Consider the following 20,975-nt stretch of genomic DNA (forward strand, 5'->3'; position numbering starts at 1 on the left):
TCTTGAGAAGCTAACCTAGTGTGACATATGGAAAATACGTGGATATCAGACCACCACAGAAACATATGTCCCACTTGCTCCTTGTTTTCTCTGCTAGCAAATACCAGCAGAAGAAGGTTACCTGCTCAGGATTTTTCTATTTGGATTTAATAATCTCATTCCCACTGCTCTGACCCAGCTTCATGCTTAGCTGTGATGTCTTATAGGAGTGCTAGATGCAGAGCACGCTGCTGGACTTCCACAAATATTAGAGGTTCACAAAAGCTTTGTGCTTGGTGTTCTTTCTTATGTCTGTGATTCTAGCCACAATGAAGTAACACAAAGACTGAAATGACAAAGTGACTTGTCAATATGAAAATGTCCAAAATGTATTTTATACTCTCTTATGTGAATGACATCAACACAAGCAGGACCTCCTTAGGGAGCCCTGCCATATTGACTTAGCCACCAGGAGCTTGGAGTTGAGGTGAGAAGCAGTATTAAATTTTAACTACTCTTTAAATAACGTTTTTAAAATCAATAATGTGGGTCCTGAACCCTTTGCTTTCCAATTGCATTTAATTGTGGATGCCATGAAGATGAAGTTTTACCTGCTCTTTTTTACCCTATTTATCTGGATTCAAGAGAAGCATGTCTTCACTCTTCCAAGGTAAATATCTGCTAATTGTGCCGAGCTTTTAGTGTGTGGTGAGAAGGACAGGGAAAGTATTGAGGAAAAATAATTCCAACTTGCATAAGAAAACATTTGGCAAAGGCTGACATTTATTTATGACCCTTGTAATTGGATATGTAGTTCAATTTAACATATAGATGGTGGAGGAAATGGAATTATTTTAAGTCTTCTTTGCATCCATAAATCCCATGTTTTTAATCATATTAAAATTATTCTTTTTGGTCTCAGTCCAAATCATTTCTGTTCATTAAGTGCTTTTGAATTATCAGTAAAGGGAATTCTGAAACTTAATGGGAAAAAATAATTTGCTTCATTTGCCTTAAAACAAGTTCTTAAATGGATTACTTCTTGAAGTAGAAAGGGAAACCATTTCAGAAAGTGCTAACAATCTGTTTTCTTTTCAAAGTAGCTTTTATGATTGTTTTTCCAAGCATAAATCATTTTTGAATAACCATTTGGTATTTGTACAATGTTTCAGAAACACTTTATCGTTACCTATTGGTAAACTTCAGAAATGCCCTGAAACCAAATGCTTTCTTAAAACACAAGAACATACGTCAGAGATGAAGACAGGCAAAATGTTTTTATTTTCTGCACGTACAACATTTTTTAATAGGCAAAACTAAAAGTATAAGTTCTTCATGTGGTGATATTAAGCAAAGCTGAACAACCTATGATTAAATATAACCCGCTCCCAGGACTGAAATACCTACACAAAAACTAGTGAATTGCGACTCACAGCCCTTCTGTGACTCTGCACCACATGCCAGTGGCAGACCTGAACACCACTAAGTTCATGCCTTAAAAAGAAGACCTTTCACCCCTATGTTGCAATCATATTTTCTTGTGGATTGCTATGGAGGTGTGAGGATTACAGTGGGGGGACACTTAAATATGGTTTTAGGTGAATTCACTGGAACAGTATTGCTCTGTGCTACTTGAAGGTTCATTTATTTAATGTTTAAATAAAACACCATCTGACCCTCACAGAAGAATATGACATTTCCCATTGGAAAGCATGAGTCTAATCCTCCCAGCCCCAGTTATGAAAATGGCTAAAACAATGAGATTTAAAGGTGATGCATTCTATCTGACTTTTATTTGAATGCTAGTGTCGGAGGATTTCCCAGGAATGTATTAAAGCCTCCCTTGCAAGGTTATAGTGTGATTACCGCATTTGGACTTCTATAACAAATACTCAACATTGTGAGACTTGTGGAGAAGTTAATAACACTGGAAAGGCACCTACCTCACGTGTAGGAAAAGGGACAAGGCTAGAGGCTGAGAGTCAGCAAGGTGGGAGTAGAGAGAGCCCACAAAAAGACATCTGTGCTCCACGCAGATGAACATCTTACATGGTCCAGGAGAACAGGAGAAGATGCTGGCAGCACTCCTCTACTGACACTGCCCCTTAGAGCCAGGGTAAGACATTCAGCTGAAGACAATTAGGGAGGCCTCTCTTCTGGAGATGTTAGTCAGAAAGAATATGCAAGGTTTAAATGAAGCCATGTTATGAGGACAGAGAGACACATCCATGCTGATGCCTTGTTTTTGTGGGCCTGTGTAATGTGATGCTGACAGCCTTTCTAGCAACTAGAAATGCAATGGAGATGAGGGATGAAGAGCCCGAGATTCCTGCAGAAAGCTGGCACAGATTTATACCTATGTATGAGGTGTGGCCCCTGGGTGGGATTCATATGACTGTATGGGATTTCTACATAGTTCTGCATGGGAACAAGTCTACTTCACCTCACTGTACAGTTAGAGGAGAAAAATACGTGTATTTAGGTGACAGTTCATTCCAGGTTTGCACACACACCTAAATTAGCTCCGTTTAACCTGACTCCAAAATGCCTGTTCCTTTATTAAGACAGTGCCTAGCTCAGGTGAAGATATCAAATCCATCTAAACTAAACAGTAATGCATCCCACTCACTTTGTCATAGTTACAGGGTAAGACCTGAGCATTGTAGTGTGGGGATGGCAGTGGGACTTTTATTTTCCCAGAGGTAAAAAGGAGAAGAGAAAGAAACGGGGAATAGCGTCAGAGCCCAGTGGAACCCTGGCAGGAAGCTGGAGAAGAACAAGAGGGATCCTTTTAAGGACAAACTCAAAGAGCAACCAGGGAAGCAGGATGTGAGAACAGAAAGGGAAAGAAAAGAGGTGTGTTTAAGATGACCATGTCCAGCTGTACGGGTGCAGCAGGCAGGGCAAGGAAGCTGAGGGTGGAGGGTTGTTTCTGAGATCGGTATAAAGGCAGTAATTAAAGCTTTTGTCTGAGTGTTAACAAGAGGGGGGCAGAATACAGATGAAAGGGTATAATGCCAAATCAAAGCAGAGGAACTGAGAAACCCAACAACTACAATTTTGGCTGTTAATATTCCCCATGTTAAAGATGACTACAAGTGCAAGGACAGAATTTTAATCATCTTGTTCAGTGTATTCAGGGCCTATTATGAGAGCTATAGAGGAATTGTACCAGCTGAAATATTTGTGCAACAAACAGTGGAGTACAAACACATACCAGCTTTCTCATTTTGGTACTCTCAGGTTATGGGAATCATAGGATGAAACCAGATCCAGCAGGCCTTTTCTGGTCTCCCTGTGAAAAGACTTCCCCAGCTCTGAGAAGACAAATTCACTTTTAACGTAGCCTCAAACACAGACTTCAGAGTGGACTTACCTAAAGAAATAGGCAAACTGCCAACCTTGCCTATCCCTGATTGCTTCTTGATGCTCTGTCAAATGATGATGGAGGCAAAAACAGGGTTGGCATATTGGTTCTGCATGAGAAACAACAGTGATTGCTTGGAGCCTGGCTAAAAGCAAAGCTGAATCTGCTTGCCAGATGCTGTCAGGTTTCTGCTTGAAATCAGTCACAACAATGAGCTGTGACAATCACGTTCTGCTGCTTGAAAACACTAGTTTTGAGACCCCTTCCTGTTTTCTTTTCAGGACAGTTTTTGCAGATAGGGGTCTGACATTCCGTGGAGTCTCCTTCTTCTACATACAGTAATTATTTTAATGATCTATCCAGTGCAATTTTGAACTACATGGTTTGCAGGGCACTGAAGATCAAGGCTCAATTTACAATGCAGAGTGGTATTTTTTCTTTCCAGAAAGTGAATTCCATTTCTGTCACCAACAGTGGGATCAAGCATGGAGTAGCTGGGAAGCACCATGTCATGTACAGCACATTCGGACCACGGTTTTCAAGTAGAAAGGGAATATAAGTTATCAGGCAAAGATGGGGAGGACAGTGGTACAGACCAGCTGAAATGTTACTTGGCAGAGATACACAAATAGGGAATCAGAAAAACTTGACCAGAGTAGGAATGCACATCTACAAAACAAAGTCCACCAGCACTGTCGCACTATGGGGGGTGGGGCTTGTGGCTGTTACGCTGGTGCCAGCTTTTAGTAGCAATCTCAGCATCCAGCAGTAGATATTGGCTACCACAGCCCTGTACCACCTCTGTCATGGATTTTACCGATTTACAGAAGCAGAGGCTGGAACAGGGTCCAGCATCTTCACTCTTGAATCGTCTTTGAGTTCATGGCAGCCAAGCCAGGGAAGATGAGAAAGGCCAAGCCTGCTTCTCTACGTTTGCATAAACTGGAGCTTTTCCAAATACCTGTGTTTTACTAAATACCCTTATTTTTCAGGGATGAAGTTTTGTGGGCTCTCCCACAAACAGATGAACAAGTTGAAGACCTTCAGAATTTACTGAACACGACTGAGGTAAACAGATTCTTCTGTCTCTCCGGTCTCTAGGCCAAACTTTTCCCTCAAGTGCCCTAATACTGCTTCTCCTCCAAAAGAAAGATTTAGCCCACTTTCATTCATTTGTTCTAGTACAGCAACTCAATAAATGTTTGGTTTTCATTGCTCCACTACCTCCTGATTTACACGAGGAGACCCCTCCAAAATGTTACAGTAATGAATTATATCACAGCTCATATTTCTGCAATTGATTTTGTATATTAAGACACTGCCAAATTGGCAAAGCACCAGCACACAGTAAATAGAAATACATTTGCTAGGCAACCTCAGCACTTTTGACCAATGCAATCCTGACCCATGTGTCTTGCAGACCTTTGAAGATTAGGACTGCATTTTTGTGGTATTTTTCTTCAAGTAGCATTTAGAATATAAAAATATCTTAAACAATACTTTTTATTATTCTTACTTCTGTCTTTCATTAGATAAAAGAGTATTTCATTAAATTGAGACATCTCTTCATTTGCCCAATCACACCCTCCCACCGGTTTGAAGCCAACACTCTGCAACAAAGGTGTAACCATTCCTTCAGAATGATTGAGGATGTGTTTCAGACGACTGAGAGCTTTCAATGGTGTCAATACCCTGTCTTATTTTGTCTTTCTTGGCTCCTATTCATTCTATGTCCATCCCAAAATCCCACTAGTCTTCTGTTGTCCCTACTACCATCTTCTAATCCTTCCCTTAAGTTCTTAAAAACCTTTTGATAGCCTTCCTTGCTCTTTTCCATCTCCAGAAGTCAACTCACATATCCATATCTTTTGCTGTACAAATATAAATCTCCCCTCCTCCAACTTTTCCTTACTACTGTAATTCTTCACTTTCTTGTTCACAGGAGCCCCAGGAAGTCAGGAAGAACAACCGCACCACAGTCAGTGCAGAGAGGGCATGTGATGGTTCCTACCAAGTCACTTATGTGAATATACAAAACAAACATTTTTCATGGGTTATAAATTGGGCAATTTTTTTCCCACGGCTATAAATTGGGCAAGTTATAGAGGAAAACAGAAAGGGGGGAATAGGAAAGGGAAAGGGTAAGGGAAAGGGAAAGGGAAGACACAAACAATACCTCCCAACAAATTGCAACGTCTACAATTTAGCAAAAAAGAAGCAACACAAAATTATCATCTTACAGGAGGAATTATCAGGCTAATTATAGGTGCTACTCCTGCAAAAGTTGGGAAGTAAAAACATAAGCCAAAAGAAATGCTTTGTTCTTACAGCACACACATTGCATGCAGCATTCATCAGAAGACCCAGACACAGGAGCACCTACAGGAGCCTTTTGTAGCTGCCCGTGGGGCAGAATTGACCATTGCTGATGATGGGTAAAGAGAACAATAATCATATGCATTACCAAAGTTTCCCATTTACCCCCATTCATTGCTCCTCTGCCACCTCAGCTGTGTTAATCCAGAGTTGCTTAGTTTTCCTTACTCTCAATTCAAAGAATGTCTATGCCAAAGAGAAACTACACCTGAACTGGTGCACATCAGTGCACACAGCAGGCTAGCCAGGGCAACAGGGACAGCAACATCCAGCTTGCTTCTTGGATGGGTTTTCCAAACAATGCTGATCCATGTGATGCTGCCGCTACTCTGCCAATAATGTTTCAGATGACTACACTAACTCAACCATTTGTATAGCACCTTGCAGTAACACATCCAGGGGCAAAATGTTTTACCATTTATTGCTCCAAAGTCTTGATCAAACACATGGATGAGTTTCCTGTATGACTTTGCAGACACGTTCTCTCTGAGAAATGAGGTCAACAGCTGACAGGTGATACATGCCTGGAAACATGGTGCCCTAAGTTGGATACAATATTCCCGGTGCAACTGCACCAGGAAGGAAACAAAATAAACCCTATTGTCTGGTGACTCCATTCTGTATGATGCCATAAAAACGGATCCAAGAGTTATGCTGATTTTTTTCACACTCTAATTTTATGCCTAATTTTCTGCTGTCACCCTTAGATCTTTTTGTATTATTAGTTCTAAAGTTTCAGTCTTTTATCGAATATGTTGGCTTCAGATTTTATTATTGTAAAATATTTAATTTTACCAAGAAGAATCTCATTTTCTTATTTTCCTCCCATGTCTAATCTCTGTATTGCTGCCTCAACTTGACTTATATTCCCTTCTTATATTGCCCTTCTGGCATTTATTTCCTCCCTGATCAAAGTCATCAGAGAATACAATAACTACAAAGACTGGTCTGATCTTCATTAATTCTCCAAATACCCTCAGGGAAAATAACTCTCAGCAGACTTGAAAACATGTAACATAATAACTAGCTAAATATATCTATTATACTAGAAATACTATCTCACCAAAGGTTATGTTCCCGTCTTTGTTCTTGATTTATGAATTTATGCGCAGAAGTCACTATAAACATTTCTTAAATACACGCATTTCATTTCCAGCAGTAGCAGAATGCTATAACACATCACAGGCAACATTAAACTGCTCGTTTCGAGGGGTCTCTTAAATTGCAAACATATGCTTTCATTATTTTCAAAATGCTTATTAAATGTTAGTAAGAATATTTTTTCTTTCTTCAGTTAAAAAAATGAAATGTTTTTGGAAAATTTGTAGGTCATTCTCTGGCAACCTGTTGTGGCTGAAAACATTAAGAAGGACAGAGAAGTCCATTTCTATGTCAGAGCATCCAACATAAATAGCACAAAAGCCCAGTTAAGGCAACTGGCCATCCAACACAAGTATGTATTTTTTATTTGTTGTCATGAATGTTTCTGTAAAGTTGTCATTTATTTAACAGGAGGTTGTGCTTTTCCTTTGTTATTCAGAGTCTTGATAGGAGATGTTCAAGGATTTATTGAAAAACAGACTGTCAATGACACAGTCAACCCACGCAGATCTTCTTCTTATTATGAAAACTACCATTCAATGAAAGAAGTAAGATATTTTTGTTGTAAACATCTGTAGATTCAAAGGGTGAAATTTGTGTCATGATTGAGAATAGAGATAAAGGGAAAGAAAACATCAACAGGTAATAATTATCATCGTATTTCTCAACAATTTAGAGTTTTATTTCTTGCAATGCTTTCATAAAGAAAGAAATAAGCACCAGACAAAATCTCTCATACATGTATTGTCCCAAACTGCCATTCAAAGGCAGTCAATACAGAAGAAAAACGAAGTCAAAAACAAACATGTAAATATTTGAAACATGAAATGAATAATAATTAACCAAATAGAACTAAAGAGGAATTTCAGGCCTATACTTGGACAGTGTTGTGATTGTATCTTACTGTTTGTTTTAAGAGAAATTAGAGTCAGGCAAGTAGTAAGTGGGCTGAATTATTCGTTTTTCTTTCCCATTATGTAAAGAGGCAGGATTTTGAAAGGTAGAATGAATTTAAGTCACTTTCAGAGATGAAGGAAAACAACAGAGTATCTATATACTAACTCCACCCTTGCAGATATACCGTTGGATGGAAGAAGTAGTCAAAGTCCACTCTGATCTCCTACAGAAAATATATATTGGATCATCATATGAAAAGAGACCGCTTTATGTCCTGAAGGTACAGCTGTGACTTACTGCAAAAACTTGCTAAGTAATAATGTAAGCAAGTGATGGGGCTTGGCCAGAACACTTCCTTAAATCTATACTTAAATGCATATTTTTTGTGGTTTTTAGAAGTTTCCTGAGTTGTTCTAGTAAGGTGCATTACTGCTGCAAATGCATTTGATGACATCAGGTTCCTTGTTGGGTCACATTTGGCCATCATCCAAAGGCATGAAATACTGGCACAGTGGATACCCTCCTCTGTTGACTATGAAGCCAATCTAGTTTGCTGCTCTGCATAGCTGATGACAGACTCTCTTGACCTCAGGTCTTGCTGTAATCTTGGTGTTTATGTTAGGACCTTGCAAGCAGACTGAATGTGGTTGTCTGTATGTGAACATAACTGGTGGCTGCGTCCTGGCCCAGGATCAGTCTGAGCTCTCCCTACAAGACAGATGCTTCTTCTTCCATCTTATTTACCCTTTCACTTCCACTTTTCTGTGGGACCTTTTACAATGGTGACATTGTAATACAATTTCTCTTTTGTCAGATTTCTAAAAGCCAGGAAAAATCCAAAAGTGCCATATGGATTGACTGTGGTATCCATGCTAGAGAATGGATTTCTCCTGCTTTTTGCCTGTGGTTCATAGGCCACGTGAGTAGATAATCACATCTGATTACTGTTGTCAAAGCAAAGCAAAAAATCCTGATGCCATTTACCTTTGTCCAATTGCGCTCTAAGCTCCATAAAACCTTAATCCATTTACTTCCACAACACCAACACATGACATTTGTGTCTAAGTTGCATACATAACAGTGAGTGAGTGTGCGCATGTGTGTTCGTGTCAGTAGATAGGAGGGGGTGTGTGTGAGAGAGAGACACAAAGTCACAGGGATTAAATGCAAATGAGCTCAAATGTACTTTCAAGTATGAAAAAAACGTGTGCAGAAAATTCAACAGAGACATTTATACTTAAGAATGGTCAGGGAAGGAGATGCCATGCCAGCAAAAGCACATTTTGATAATCTGCTAGGGTTAAGTCTTCACTGCCATGTGGATTCAAGGAATGGTCTTGGCTATGGATCATGCAGCACACAGTGATTCATGTCCATATTACTGCATCTGGCACTGCCTGGAGTGGATCGGAAGACATCCAGGGTGAGCTCAAGCTGTCCTACAACTCTTGGCTCTCTCCCTAGATGCCCTTCTAGAGCAATAGGTACCCCACACTTGCCTGCTCCAGGCATGGCATAGCTCAACACCAGCATGCACACCAGCAATCTCTGCTAATCACTTGCTGTGATGCATCACCTGCTGCTACTGCTCCTCCTGCCTCTGCGTTTTTTATTTGCGCTCCTGCTTTTTTCTGGATCTGCCTTATGCAGAGAATAAAGCCACACAAGCCACCTTCCAGCCCTCCTAGAGATACCCTCATTTCAGACCTCCAGAACATGACCAACAACATCAGCCACGCACAGAGTTCATGGGAACCAGAAAATCACTGATGGGATGAGCCTGTAGAACAGTCTTAGATCGACCAGTCTTGATGTGCAGCTGCAGACCAATAGTCACATCTATCTTTATATTTTTGATATCTATACTGCTCAGGATAGTGAACAAAGGTACACCAAAAGATATAATACCTACAATTTTCACCTGGATTTTAACATACATTGCCTTAGTCTTGTTGAACCTAAGGCATCTCTGCTCTACTTTTTATGCTGAGCTGCAGGTCCAGTTCCTGTTATGAACTAGGTAAAGGTTCCTAAGGCCTTTCTGGCCCAGACAAGGTTGTCCATCTTGCTCAGTCAATATTCTGAGATATTATTTATTGTTACTTTTTTACAAAAGCAAAGCTCACAGAAAAAATAAGCTAGATGAGATTGAGACTTCACAATCACCAGTACTGTAGTTAGAAAAAACAACATAGATGAGTCCTTGAACATGAATTGTGGTCTGGTTGTGATGGAACTAAATGTTAATGTTAATAATAATAATAATAATAATAATAAAGGAGAAGAAGTATTTATTCCTGTCATCAGTCACAACTATAAAGCCTCAATAACTATAACATTTGAAAGGATATTACAGGAGTTAGGGACAGATACAGCTGAATGTACCTTGTGACACACTGATAATTCCAGCCTTCAAGGTTCCATTTGAGAGAAATGCATTTGCCCTTTTCATGCTGCTCCAAATAATTACCATCTGTGCTGTCACTTTGCCAGTGACACGTCCCTGCAGCAATTTTCAGAAGTAACAAGCTGAACATTTAGGTTCTCCATACCTTTGATCTAATTTACATGTTTTAAATTAAAATTTTATTTCCATATCACTCCATGAAGTAACATTTTAAAATCTGACATCAATACAGATCTGCACACATACATTAAACCCACCATCTCTCTCTAGCAAATCCTAGGCATTGTTTATAATGGGTCCACTCTTTATCATTTAATTTTGTCGTTAAGATTGCAGAAAGATTGACATTTCTCATTTAGACAAAAGAAGACCATTGCCTGAGGAAAACCGAGAAGGATTTAAAATGAAAGAAGGTGGTTTAAGTAAGGTGTAAAGAAAAAAAGAAGAAAATATATGACTAAGGACTTAGTCTATTCTAATAGTAACAATCCCACTTATTTAGGTTAAAATTTATTCCTGCGTCATGGACCAACAACCAGGGTAGGTATCACTAAAGCCTTCAAAATAAGCTGTGAGACAAAATTAGCAAAGTAGATCTTACTGGCTCTTGTCATATGATTGCATTAAACTCATGACACAACCAGAGAAATAATGTTATATACAGAAGCCATTTGAAATGTTACTTGTTATTTTCAGGCTTGCTATACTTTGTGCTACTTTTGTGGTATTTTGGGTGGAAGGGAGGGTTCCTATTATTTATAGAAGCAGCAAAAGCTCAAACCTTCCTATTAATAGGCTTCAATTCTATCTCATGACCACCTATTAACACTAAAGGACTGGAGTGTATCTGATTGACTGTATCAATTCAATTCCTACCCTCTCCACGGCAGTTCCAAGCAAAGAGCTGCTTTGCTATTCAGCAATTTCCGTGATGTGATGTGCCTTATCAGGAGGCAGACTTGTCTGATAATTGTACAATTATTTTAAGCATGTCACCAGGTGCCTTTCTAGGAAGGCAAGAAAAACACTATTATGAATGCTTTTAATAAGTTTCCCCTGTGCTTTATAGGTAATCCATGTGCGTGAGAGAGACCCAACCATGACAATGCTTCTGGAGCACTTTGATTTCTACGTCATGCCTGTGATAAATGTGGATGGCTATGAGTACACATGGAGCCATCCCTCTGTATGTAGACCTTTTTTGACAGATTGTACTGTGCATGCTTAGAACATCATTTTCATCCTGGAACTGCATACCCCAAACTCTAAACCCGTGCTTGGAATTTCCGTATCTTTGCCCCATTTAAATCACAACAAATACTGCAACTATTTGGCATTTTCTCCACAGTACCTTTATGTTTTCCAGTCTGCTAGAAATGCATTTGGAAATGACAGAATCTCATCGTGGTATTTTAATACTTCCAGATGTCAGGAAACACCTGTGTCAGCCTTCAGGAGCAAGGTTATAAATACCAGCACAATCTATCACAAGCTGGAGAGTGTCCTGCATCACCTACAGCACAGCCAATAACTCACTCTTTACTCCTGCAAGGCTGCTCTCTTCTCTGAGTACTTTTTGTTTGAGATAAATGAAGGTACAACAGGTACCTTTCGTCCAGGGTTTTATTTGTTGGCTAGAAATCCCAAGCTGTTGAGATGGTTCTTCAATTTTTTAAATCCTTCACTCAAGTTATAAAAGAAAATAAATCTCCTTCTCCACTCTTACTCATTTAATCTCCAACAGAGCTTGGCTCACACTTGTATAACTATGCACCATCACCTCAACAGCTGCACAACAAATTTCCAACTTTCCATGTGTTCGCAGCAATGCCTATGCGAACTCTTAAACTCACATACCTGGCCAAACTGTATGTCTTCTCCTCTCCTTCCACAGTTCAAATTACATTGAAATCAGACAAGATATGACCACTTCTTATCCTACCCAAACATTTCCTTTTATCATCCAGCCTTGCTGGCAAACAGACTGTGGTTTTAGAATCTTCCTTGGCCTTCATTGGCACATTACTGTGAAACACAAGTGGGAAGTCACAGTTAACCAACCAGGGAGATGGTGCATTGATTTTTCCAGTTTTTTTCCTGAACACGGCTTGTGTGTCTCTTTCATTAGAATCGCCTCTGGAGAAAAAGCCGCTCAAAGCATGGTAACAGCAAGTGCATTGGTACTGACATGAACCGGAATTTTGATGCGCACTGGTGTGGTAGGACATAATTTTCTTCCTATTGTATCCCTGCCTCACTTTTAGCCTTTAAAATTCTTTATTTTGAAAACGTTTTCATTTACCATTTCACAAAGTTAATATAAAGACAAATGTAGCTAAGTACGTGTTACAAACCGGTGAAAACTTTCCTAGCTTTAGATACTTTTTATTGGGACTCTGGATTTTTTTCTCCCCAGATGACAAACCAGGGAATAGCCTCTTCCCAGCACAATAGAGATCCAGGTTCCTGTATCCCGCCCCTTGCATCACACCATGACACATTGGTGGAGGCTGCTAGTGGGAAGGAGGAAAGAGGGAAGAGATGGCCCTTGCCATGTCCCCCAAGGCCTGTTGCACTATCCAGTTGAGTGCTCCACCATGGTGTACAAACTGATCACCTCAGTCATCCTTCCACAATGCCTAGCAGACCAAGATTTTTTGGGTCTTAGTGTTTCTTGTGAAGGCTATATCGCATTTATTTACTCCAGGCACTTTAGTACTTAACAAGTTTTCAATAGTCTGTAGAATAGCTATCTTAAAACGTTACCTTATAGATCAGATCTGGCTTCACTCAGAGCTGACATTAACGTTCTATATGGTTTTCAGTCATTTTAGTCCATTGCTATACTGTCCATGGCTATTACAGGAAAACATGCATTTTTTCACTATACACTAAAGATCCTGACTGCTTCCAGAAAGTTATTTGGTCTTATTCAGAAGACAGCAGAAGTAGTGAATCCTAGTTGTCTTCTTGATAACTTGTTCCAGCGTTTTCTTAAAAATTTTGATTTGTGTTTCTTCAGCTCCCCATTGAGAGCTTGCTTCCCCCCAAGATTAAATAATCACTTAGAACCGCCCTTTTCCTGTAGTTCTCTTAAATTTTAAGACGTGATCTCACAATCATGTGATGATTTTAAATTAAGCATATTATTCCTCTCTTCTTAGACTTTTTATCCAGTCTTTGAACATTTTTTTTTCTACCTTCTCCAACTGTTTCCAAGAGCATAGTAGATGAGAAATCCCAGTAGGTTTGCACAGATTTCTATAAGCATGCAAGTTCTTTCCACAGCATGGCAGAATCCATGATGTCTTGTGTATTTGCATCATACACTGCTCTTTTATTAGATGAACAGAAATGAAGAAGGAAAGAAGTAAAGGGGTAAAACTGTGCATCTTTTTTGCTACAGGTCAAGGAGCATCTCCCTATGAATGTCAGGAGACATACTGTGGACCCTACCCGGAGTCTGAGCCTGAAGTGAAAGCAGTGGCTCGCTTTGTCAGAGACCACAAAAACACCATTAAAGCCTACATAACCATGCACTCTTACTCCCAGTTGGTATTGTTTCCATATTCTTACACTACGAACAGAAGCAAAGACCATGACGAGCTGGTAAGTCTTCCCAGCTCCTGAAGTTTCACATTATTTCAGAACTACTTACCCTGCTTGGTTAGCCTTGTAGTGAGGAAGTCACAGTTTTCTGAGGATCAAGAATTAGAAAACGAGATTTTTCTTGATGCTCTTAACAAATTAGTCTGGGCTAGTCTAGTAGTGCGTAAGTCAGCAATCTGCTTCTGAAGACTATGGAAAAATGAAAATATTTATTCCAGATTGATAACACGTCAACAACACCTGATATGTTGAAGCTGCTGTTAAAAGAGCAGAGTCATGTTGTTTTGGACACCTTGAAAAGACATATATGTGCAAATTCCTCATTATGTTGTACGGTTTACACAAATTCTGAAATTACTTGGGTGTGTAACTCTGAAAAACACCCTTCACATACCTAAGCAATGAGGTGTTCTGGTGGACCCTTGCTACTTTTGTTACGGTTTTTGCTAGGTATACTTCTTAAGATAGTCTTAATGGTAGGATGGAACACATACTCTGCTTATGTAGAATTTTACATTCTTGAGCCACCAAATCATAGAGTAAAAACTCTCCCTGAAGACAGACTGCATTCAAAGCAGAAAAAGTAGCTGCTGTTTTTTCCCACTGATGATAAAACTCTGGGTTTGTCTGGATGTGGAAAAAATATCCAGGCTAAACTGGGATGTGCTAACACAGAGTAATCAAGCCATAGGAGTAGGTGGACAGCTTAGTTATATTCTTCTTATGTAAAGATGTCAAAATCCCCAGAGCAAGGGATTCCCTTTCCAGTACTTCCTAGCCCACTTTCAGTGTTTCCTAAGCTCCAAGTGCGGAGGCAATGAATTCTGCTATTTGCAGCAAGGGCTTCTGCCTCAAAGTAAGAAAGGAGCAGAAATCATGGGAAGGCAATTAGAAAGCAGGTGACAGCTTTGGGATTTGGTCGACAGGTAATTTCATACACTGACAGGTAATTTCATGTATGACATAAGGACAGACAGTAGGAGAGTTTATAGAGGATTGACATTTGCACACACTGCTGTCATCTCAACACTGCTTTTCAATGTCCGCATCTACCATGTCACTTAACATACTTTATTTTTTAAAATAATATTTTAAAAAACATTTTATTTTTTAAAAAGAAATGTTGTATATATAAGAGGACTGTAAAAAGTACACAATTAACTCTTTGGAAGCATCCTACTTCAAAATCCCATACAGTCCAATATAGCATTTCCACTGGTAACTAAGGCCAGTGTGTTCAGGAGACATGAAAAAAATGCAGTAATGTAAATATAGAACAAACTAACTCCTAATAACATATATATTCTGTGATGTCTTGGTTACCAATTAATTTCCTGAAATGAACTGTTTTATATACCACAATTTAAAAAGTGAAGTTTTGAGTAAACAGTAATAATGCATTTGTGACTCTTTCCCTGTAAAGTAGAAAGAGGTGCCCTAATTCTGGGCATTTAAGTTTTCTTTATGGTTTAAGGGTAGGGTTCTCTCAATTAAAATATTTTCCTGCTGTTTTTGTCAATACCACGTAAATTGTCAATGACTTAAATACTGCGGCAGAAAAGAAAAAATTTGAGACAAATGAGAACAAATGGTTTGACAACAGTTTACTGCTATCTATATTTTTTCATCTGTCTACAGCAGAAAGGCAATCTGCAGCATGGGCATATGCTGAAAATTTTTACACATTGTGTGGGTTTTCTAGAACTTTTTATAAAAGTATTTAACTAATGCAAGATCCAGAGCACAGTGTAAATAAATTCTAACTCAATACATACTAACTATTATCACAAGGCCTTAAAGCTAATAATGTTTTCTTTAATTTCAGGACAGTCTGGCAAAGAAAGCAGCTAAAGCTATAAGGAGGACAACAAAGGAAATTTATAGACCTGGTCCTGGGGCACAGACAATCTGTAAGTACGACTTTCCTGCAATGACAGGCATTACAGCATGTCCTTGCTGGCAACAGAAGACAGCTTTTGAACAGAAGACTGAAGTTCTGGCTTCAGGTAATTTATCTATTTTCCCTTCCTGACATAGATTTAGCTCCTGGAGGGTCCGACGACTGGGCTTATGATCTTGGCATTAAATATTCTTTTACCTTTGAGCTACGAGACACGGGAACTTATGGATTTTTGCTTCCTTCTCGAGAAATTAAGCCAACTTGCTTAGAAGCACTTTCTGCTGTGAAAGAGATAGCTAAACATGTTCTCCAAAATTTGTGACGCTGAATATAATTTATTCCAGCATTACTGCACTTAGTTATAAAAGTAATAAAAAAGCTTGCTGCTTTATTATTTCCACATAGGCAGAAAAAAAAAAGAATGACTGCACCTCCTATATTTTAGGATACATCAGTCATTTTCAACCATACCTATATACCTATACCTGCAGTGGTAGCTCAGTGCACCACATATAGAGAGAGCACTCTATAAGAGGAAAATAGCACAGATGTACTACCAGATAGTGGGAGGTCCAGGTGATGTAGCCTCGAATGGGCCTCTGACCAACTACTGGGCAGACTCCATTCATAGAAGAGGTTCCTCCATTTCGGTCATTTGAGCTACTAAAGGATTTCCTTCCAGGAAAACAACCCTACTCATCGTTTCTGCTGTCAAATAAAAAGGATGTTCACATGAGAACTTGCTGCACGTTTTAATAAAGGCAAGGACACACAGGTGGCCAAACCACCAAGGGGCAGCTGCCCACAGGCGCCTCCACTACAATTAGCCAAGTTCATTTATCCTGCAGCCAAGGGGTTTTGTGGCAAAACACGGGCCTTTAGGCTTTATAAGATGTTATAAGGCCCTTATAAGGTAACAGGACAAGGAACAATGGTTTTAAACTGAAACAGGGCAGGTTGAGATTAAGGAAAAAGTTTTTTACAATCCAAGCGGTGCAGCACTGGCACAAGTTGCCCACAGAGGTGGTGGATGTCCCATCCCTGGAAACACTGAAAGCCATGTTGTATGGGGCTCTGAGCAATGTTGTATGGGGCCCCATGTTGTATGGGGCTCTGGTTTAATTGAAGATCACAGAATTACAAAATCGGTTAGGTTGGAGAAGATCTGAGATCATCCAGCCTAACCTATGACTGGACAACACCACCATGTCAACTAGACCATGGTGCAAAGTGCCACATCCGTCTGTTCTTAAACACCTACAGGGATGGTGACTCCACCACCTCCCCGAGGTTCATTACAGTTCATTACAATGTCTAATCGCCCTTTTTGTGGAGAAATTCCTCCTAATGTCCAACCTAAACCTCCACGACGCAGTTTAAACCCATGTCCTCTTGTCCTGTCACCTAGGAGAAGAGACGGACCCCCACCTGGCTACAACCTCCTTTCAGGCAGCTGTAGAGAGTGATAAGTCCCGCTGAGTCTCCTTTTCTCCCAGCTTAATCACTCCCAGCCCCCTCAGCGGCTCCCCACAGCACTCAAACTCCAGACCCTTCACCATCTCCGTTGCCTCCCTCTGAGGCGGAGCCAGGCGCCTCCCCCGCCCTCCCCAAGATGGCGGCACAGCCGCTTCCGCCCTTCCCGCCGCCGCCATCGTCATCGGCGTCACCGTCACCGCCATCACCATCGTCATCACATCGTCATCACCCTCGGCGGTGGCGGCGGCGGCGGCGCGGGCGGCGCGAGGGCCGCCGGGAAGGGCGCGCGGAGGCGGTGGCGGCGGCGGCGGTCCCTCGGCGGCTGTCCCGGCGCGCGGGGCGGGAGCGGCGGGTCCGCGGGGGCGCGCGCCGCTCCGCGCGCTCCTCCCCCTCCTGCCCGCGCCGCTCTGCGCTCAGGCCCGGGAGGACGGACCCCCCCCTCGCCCCCTCCCACCCTCTCCGCCCCGGGCGGCGGCGGAGGAGGCGGCGGGGAGCGGCGCGGCAGCGCAAGGAGCAGGTGAGTGCGGCGGCACGGCCGCGGGCGCGGAAGGTGGGGGCCGGGAGGCGGGACGGGTCCCCCGCCCCTTTCCCACCCGGCCAGGCCTGGCGCGGGGCCGCCGGGCCTCGGGGGCGTTGGGCCCGCGGAGCGCGGCGGCGGGGAAGGGCCGCGCTTCCACCCAGCGCCGTGCGTGGCCTCGGGCCGCCCGGGGGCTCCCCGGGAGCGGCGGCGGTGGGTGCCCGGCGGGGCCATGCCGCTCTGTGCCCGGGGTGCCGTCCCGCCGGCCGGGGCCGTGCTGCAGACTCCTTCCCACGTACTCGGATCTTCGTTGTTCGTGATTTGTTTGGTTTGGGTTTTGTTTTTTTCCCCACTGGAGTAGGGCTCTTCTCCCACTTTCTGGCAGTAAAATAGTTTCTGCTTTTTACGCTCAAGAGGGACTACTAATTTCGCTCGTATAAATTCTGCTATCACCACTCCTTCAGGTAGCGGCTACGGCTAACTCCCATCCGTTCCAGAAGTAGCCTGGGTGTGTTGGGTTAGTGTGTTAGGGATAGTCTGCTTCGGTCCTCACCTTTGATTTCTCAATGGATTCTCACTCCACCGTTGATTTCTTGTCAACCTTCTGCAAGAGGAACAGGCTTTTGGCATATAGTGGGTTAGTGGCCAGGACCGTGAGGGATCTTGGGCCGGTGGTGAAACACTCACGGTGCTTCTGTGCAGACGGGAGTGGACAGACTCGGCCCATGAACGAAGTATCTGAAAAGTGTGGCTCTGTGTGGCTGTGCCCGAGATCATACACACTGCTTCTCAGCATGTTTGCTGAGAAGTGACAGCTTGCTAATGTGGTGATCCAACTCACAGATTGGAGGTAACACGTATCCAGCAAGCTTCACGTGAAAGCTGAGTGAACTTGGACCTGTCCACACCAGTCTGCGTAGACTCTCTCTCAGTCTGGAGAAACATCTTCTTTGAGTATGAGGACTTTGTTAGACATGGAACACTATATACTTCCTAATGCGATACTGGGGCCTAATATTTTTATTTATTCACTCGTAGAAAGCCAACCATGACTGTATGCTTTCCAAACATAGTTAGCAGTTCCTTGTCTCTACCAATGGAGAAATATCATATGTTAAATTAGAGGAACAGGTTCAAGTTAATATGGTGATGGGTTATCAGCAAGGAGTTGTTGAAGTAAGTTTAGAATGCTATTGTTTTGTCAAACAGGCTTTGTGTGAGTATTTGACTGGTTTTTTAGAAGGTTCAACACCAACACAAATTACCATTTTTAGTATTATTTTTAGGCAGTAAACCTGTGGAGTTCCTTCAAATATCACTATTTTATTTGTATTGTGACACGGAAATGTTAACATTGTAATCGGAACCAAAACCTTGTCAGGTAAAAGCTCTTCATTTTGAAAAGTGCGGGGAACCATTCTCAAAGCTGTTATTAAGTTTTCAACACATATTTAGTTTCTCATAGAGTGTTATAATCAGCTTGTATCTGAACTTCTGTAGGACTTTAAAATAATTTTGCTTGTTATTTTAAAAGTCATATTATTTATCTCTTCACAGGTAGGATTTTCTAAAGTGACATAATGTTTAGCTTCTGTGTGGTGTGTGCATGCACAGACATTGACATGCTTACGAGTGATGTCTTGGACTTCTTAAAGAGATTTTATCTCTTATTTTTTTTTTAATTTGCTTTTGTTCTGTTACATCTCAGTTTTTAGTTTTCTGGTAGAATCCTTTAGGATTCATTTTTTTCAGGGGGCTAGATTAGGGTTTTCTACTGGAAAAGTAGGTGTTTCAGATGTGTCTTGATTGTGGCTTATGCAATATCACACTAATATGGAAGAAAAATCTTAAGCATGCTTGACACCAAAATGCAGGAGTACTAGTAATAAAAATGTAACATTTCAGTGAGTACTGTGTCAATTTTACATCATGCTTCATTGATTTCAGGTCCTTGGTTAGTGCCCACTAGGTGCACTCACTTCTCTCAAGTCTGTTTACATTTTAGGTTTATTCATGTGAGTAATACTCTGAAATATATTTTCCTTCAAATGGTAGTATAATTAATGTTATTAACAGATTCTCTCAGTCTGGGAAAGTTACTTCCTTTAAAAAGTAACATAGACCATCTGTGTGTAAGTTATCATAGCGTTATAATATTTCTAATTTATTGCTACAGGTTGTCATGGATCTTATTTATGTGTGGAAAAGTGATACTTTACAGTTAAAATCTTAGTTATAGAATTTATTTTAGGAGGATGAAGTTAATTTCACTTAGTGGTAGTTAGCTGTTTCAGAAGTTGCAGATACTTCAGGGCCCCGAAGTAGATTTGGTAATGCAATATCACGTACCTAAAGTGCATAAATTTCGACTTAGAAATTTTTAAAATTTTTTTTAAATCGTAGTAGTAATTATTTGAACTGTCGAGAATGCTCAAGGCTCGGTCCACACTGATACTCAGTGCTGTCTAACCCACGTGAGTGTTTATTACGGAGATGGTAATCCAGAGGCAGACATTTGATGGAAAGTCATTGTGCTGGCTGTCAGTGTGGGATTGATAGCAGGACTGTGATCATGAGTGCTAAAACAACGTAAGGTGAAAATGTGTGAGAACTGAGCGAGTTATGGGAATCTTTATGGGATGTTCCATTTAAAGGGTTCTTGATTGTCCATTGATGTGCACACTGAGAAATTTGGAAATTAAACATGTAATTTTTTCACCTCACAGTACTTGTTTATGAGCAAGGAAGCTTGTCAGAAACACAAAAACTGGCATTATACATCTGAAATTTTCAATATTGTTTTAATAGTCTATTTATTTTTTCAACTCAATCTTCAAAGAATGAAAATGCATCTGCATTTTCAGATGCAATCTCTCCAATATAATGTTTGACATAGCGAAAATTCCTCAGTTTGCCTCTGTCTGGACTCTAATCCTGCAGCCTTTGGTAACAGTTATATTCACTTAACAGTGAAATGTCTTGCAGTTCTTGTTGCATGAGTGAGATCCTCATGTGATATGTACATACAGAAGTGAATATGCTGTGCACTCACAGCATGCTGGTTTTGTTTGCTTGGAGTAATCTGTCATGAAATATCCCTTCTGTTAATAAAATATCTGTTGTTAACTGCAAACCGGTGGATATGGGCCAGAATAGAAGAATAGAATTGACACAATGCTACTGGAAATAGTATGTTTTTTCATTTCTAGTCTCAAGTCTTGTTTTGTTTGGGGTTTTTTTTAAATAGGGGATTTTGCAAAGATTAGAAGATTCAGGGTTGGATGGTATTCTTCTTAATTTCCCTGTGGGAAATTATTGTCCAAAATACGGGGAAGAATGCAGTTGG

General features: G+C 40.9%; 2 protein-coding genes across 5 annotated transcripts in view; both read left to right on the forward strand.

Moving 5' to 3' along the window:
* The first annotated feature begins 571 nt into the window (after positions 1–571).
* CPB2 (carboxypeptidase B2) lies at positions 572–16,474 on the forward strand. Its single transcript, XM_027720342.2, has 11 exons — positions 572–649; positions 4,339–4,414; positions 7,051–7,175; positions 7,263–7,371; positions 7,899–8,000; positions 8,535–8,639; positions 11,197–11,313; positions 12,256–12,346; positions 13,534–13,736; positions 15,562–15,646; positions 15,774–16,474. Exons 1-11 carry the CDS (start codon positions 573–575, stop codon positions 15,956–15,958), a joined length of 1,275 nt encoding a protein of 424 aa, XP_027576143.1. The 5' UTR covers position 572; the 3' UTR covers positions 15,959–16,474.
* A 759-nt stretch (positions 16,475–17,233) lies between these two features.
* ZC3H13 (zinc finger CCCH-type containing 13) overlaps positions 17,234–20,975 on the forward strand; it is a 46,340-nt gene continuing 42,598 nt past the window's right edge. For 3 of the 4 annotated variants that reach the window (XM_027720252.2, XM_027720255.2, XM_039382899.1), the window contains exon 1: positions 17,234–17,629. In XM_027720252.2, the coding sequence (XP_027576053.2) occupies positions 17,249–17,629 (381 nt within the window). In that variant the 5' untranslated portion in view covers positions 17,234–17,248. The remainder of the gene's footprint in view (positions 17,630–20,975) is intronic. The other variant, XM_039382900.1, reaches the window with a different exon arrangement.

This window comes from Pipra filicauda, unplaced genomic scaffold (assembly GCF_003945595.2).
Source record: "Pipra filicauda isolate LSUMZ 115617 unplaced genomic scaffold, ASM394559v2 scaffold28_size6257848_pilon, whole genome shotgun sequence".
Lineage (NCBI taxonomy): Eukaryota > Metazoa > Chordata > Aves > Passeriformes > Pipridae > Pipra > Pipra filicauda.

What these genes read in the sequence shown, in the direction of transcription:
- CPB2 (XM_027720342.2), top strand. Translation starts at nt 573, where the DNA reads ATGAAGATGAAGTTTTACCTGCTCTTTTTTACCCTATTTATCTGGATT. An exon ending in CATGTCTTCACTCTTCCAAG is followed by an intron (nt 650 to 4,338) that starts GTAAATATCTGC and finishes CTTATTTTTCAG; the next exon opens with GGATGAAGTTTTGTGGGCTC. An exon ending in TCCTGGGGCACAGACAATCT is followed by an intron (nt 15,647 to 15,773) that starts GTAAGTACGACT and finishes TTCCTGACATAG; the next exon opens with ATTTAGCTCCTGGAGGGTCC.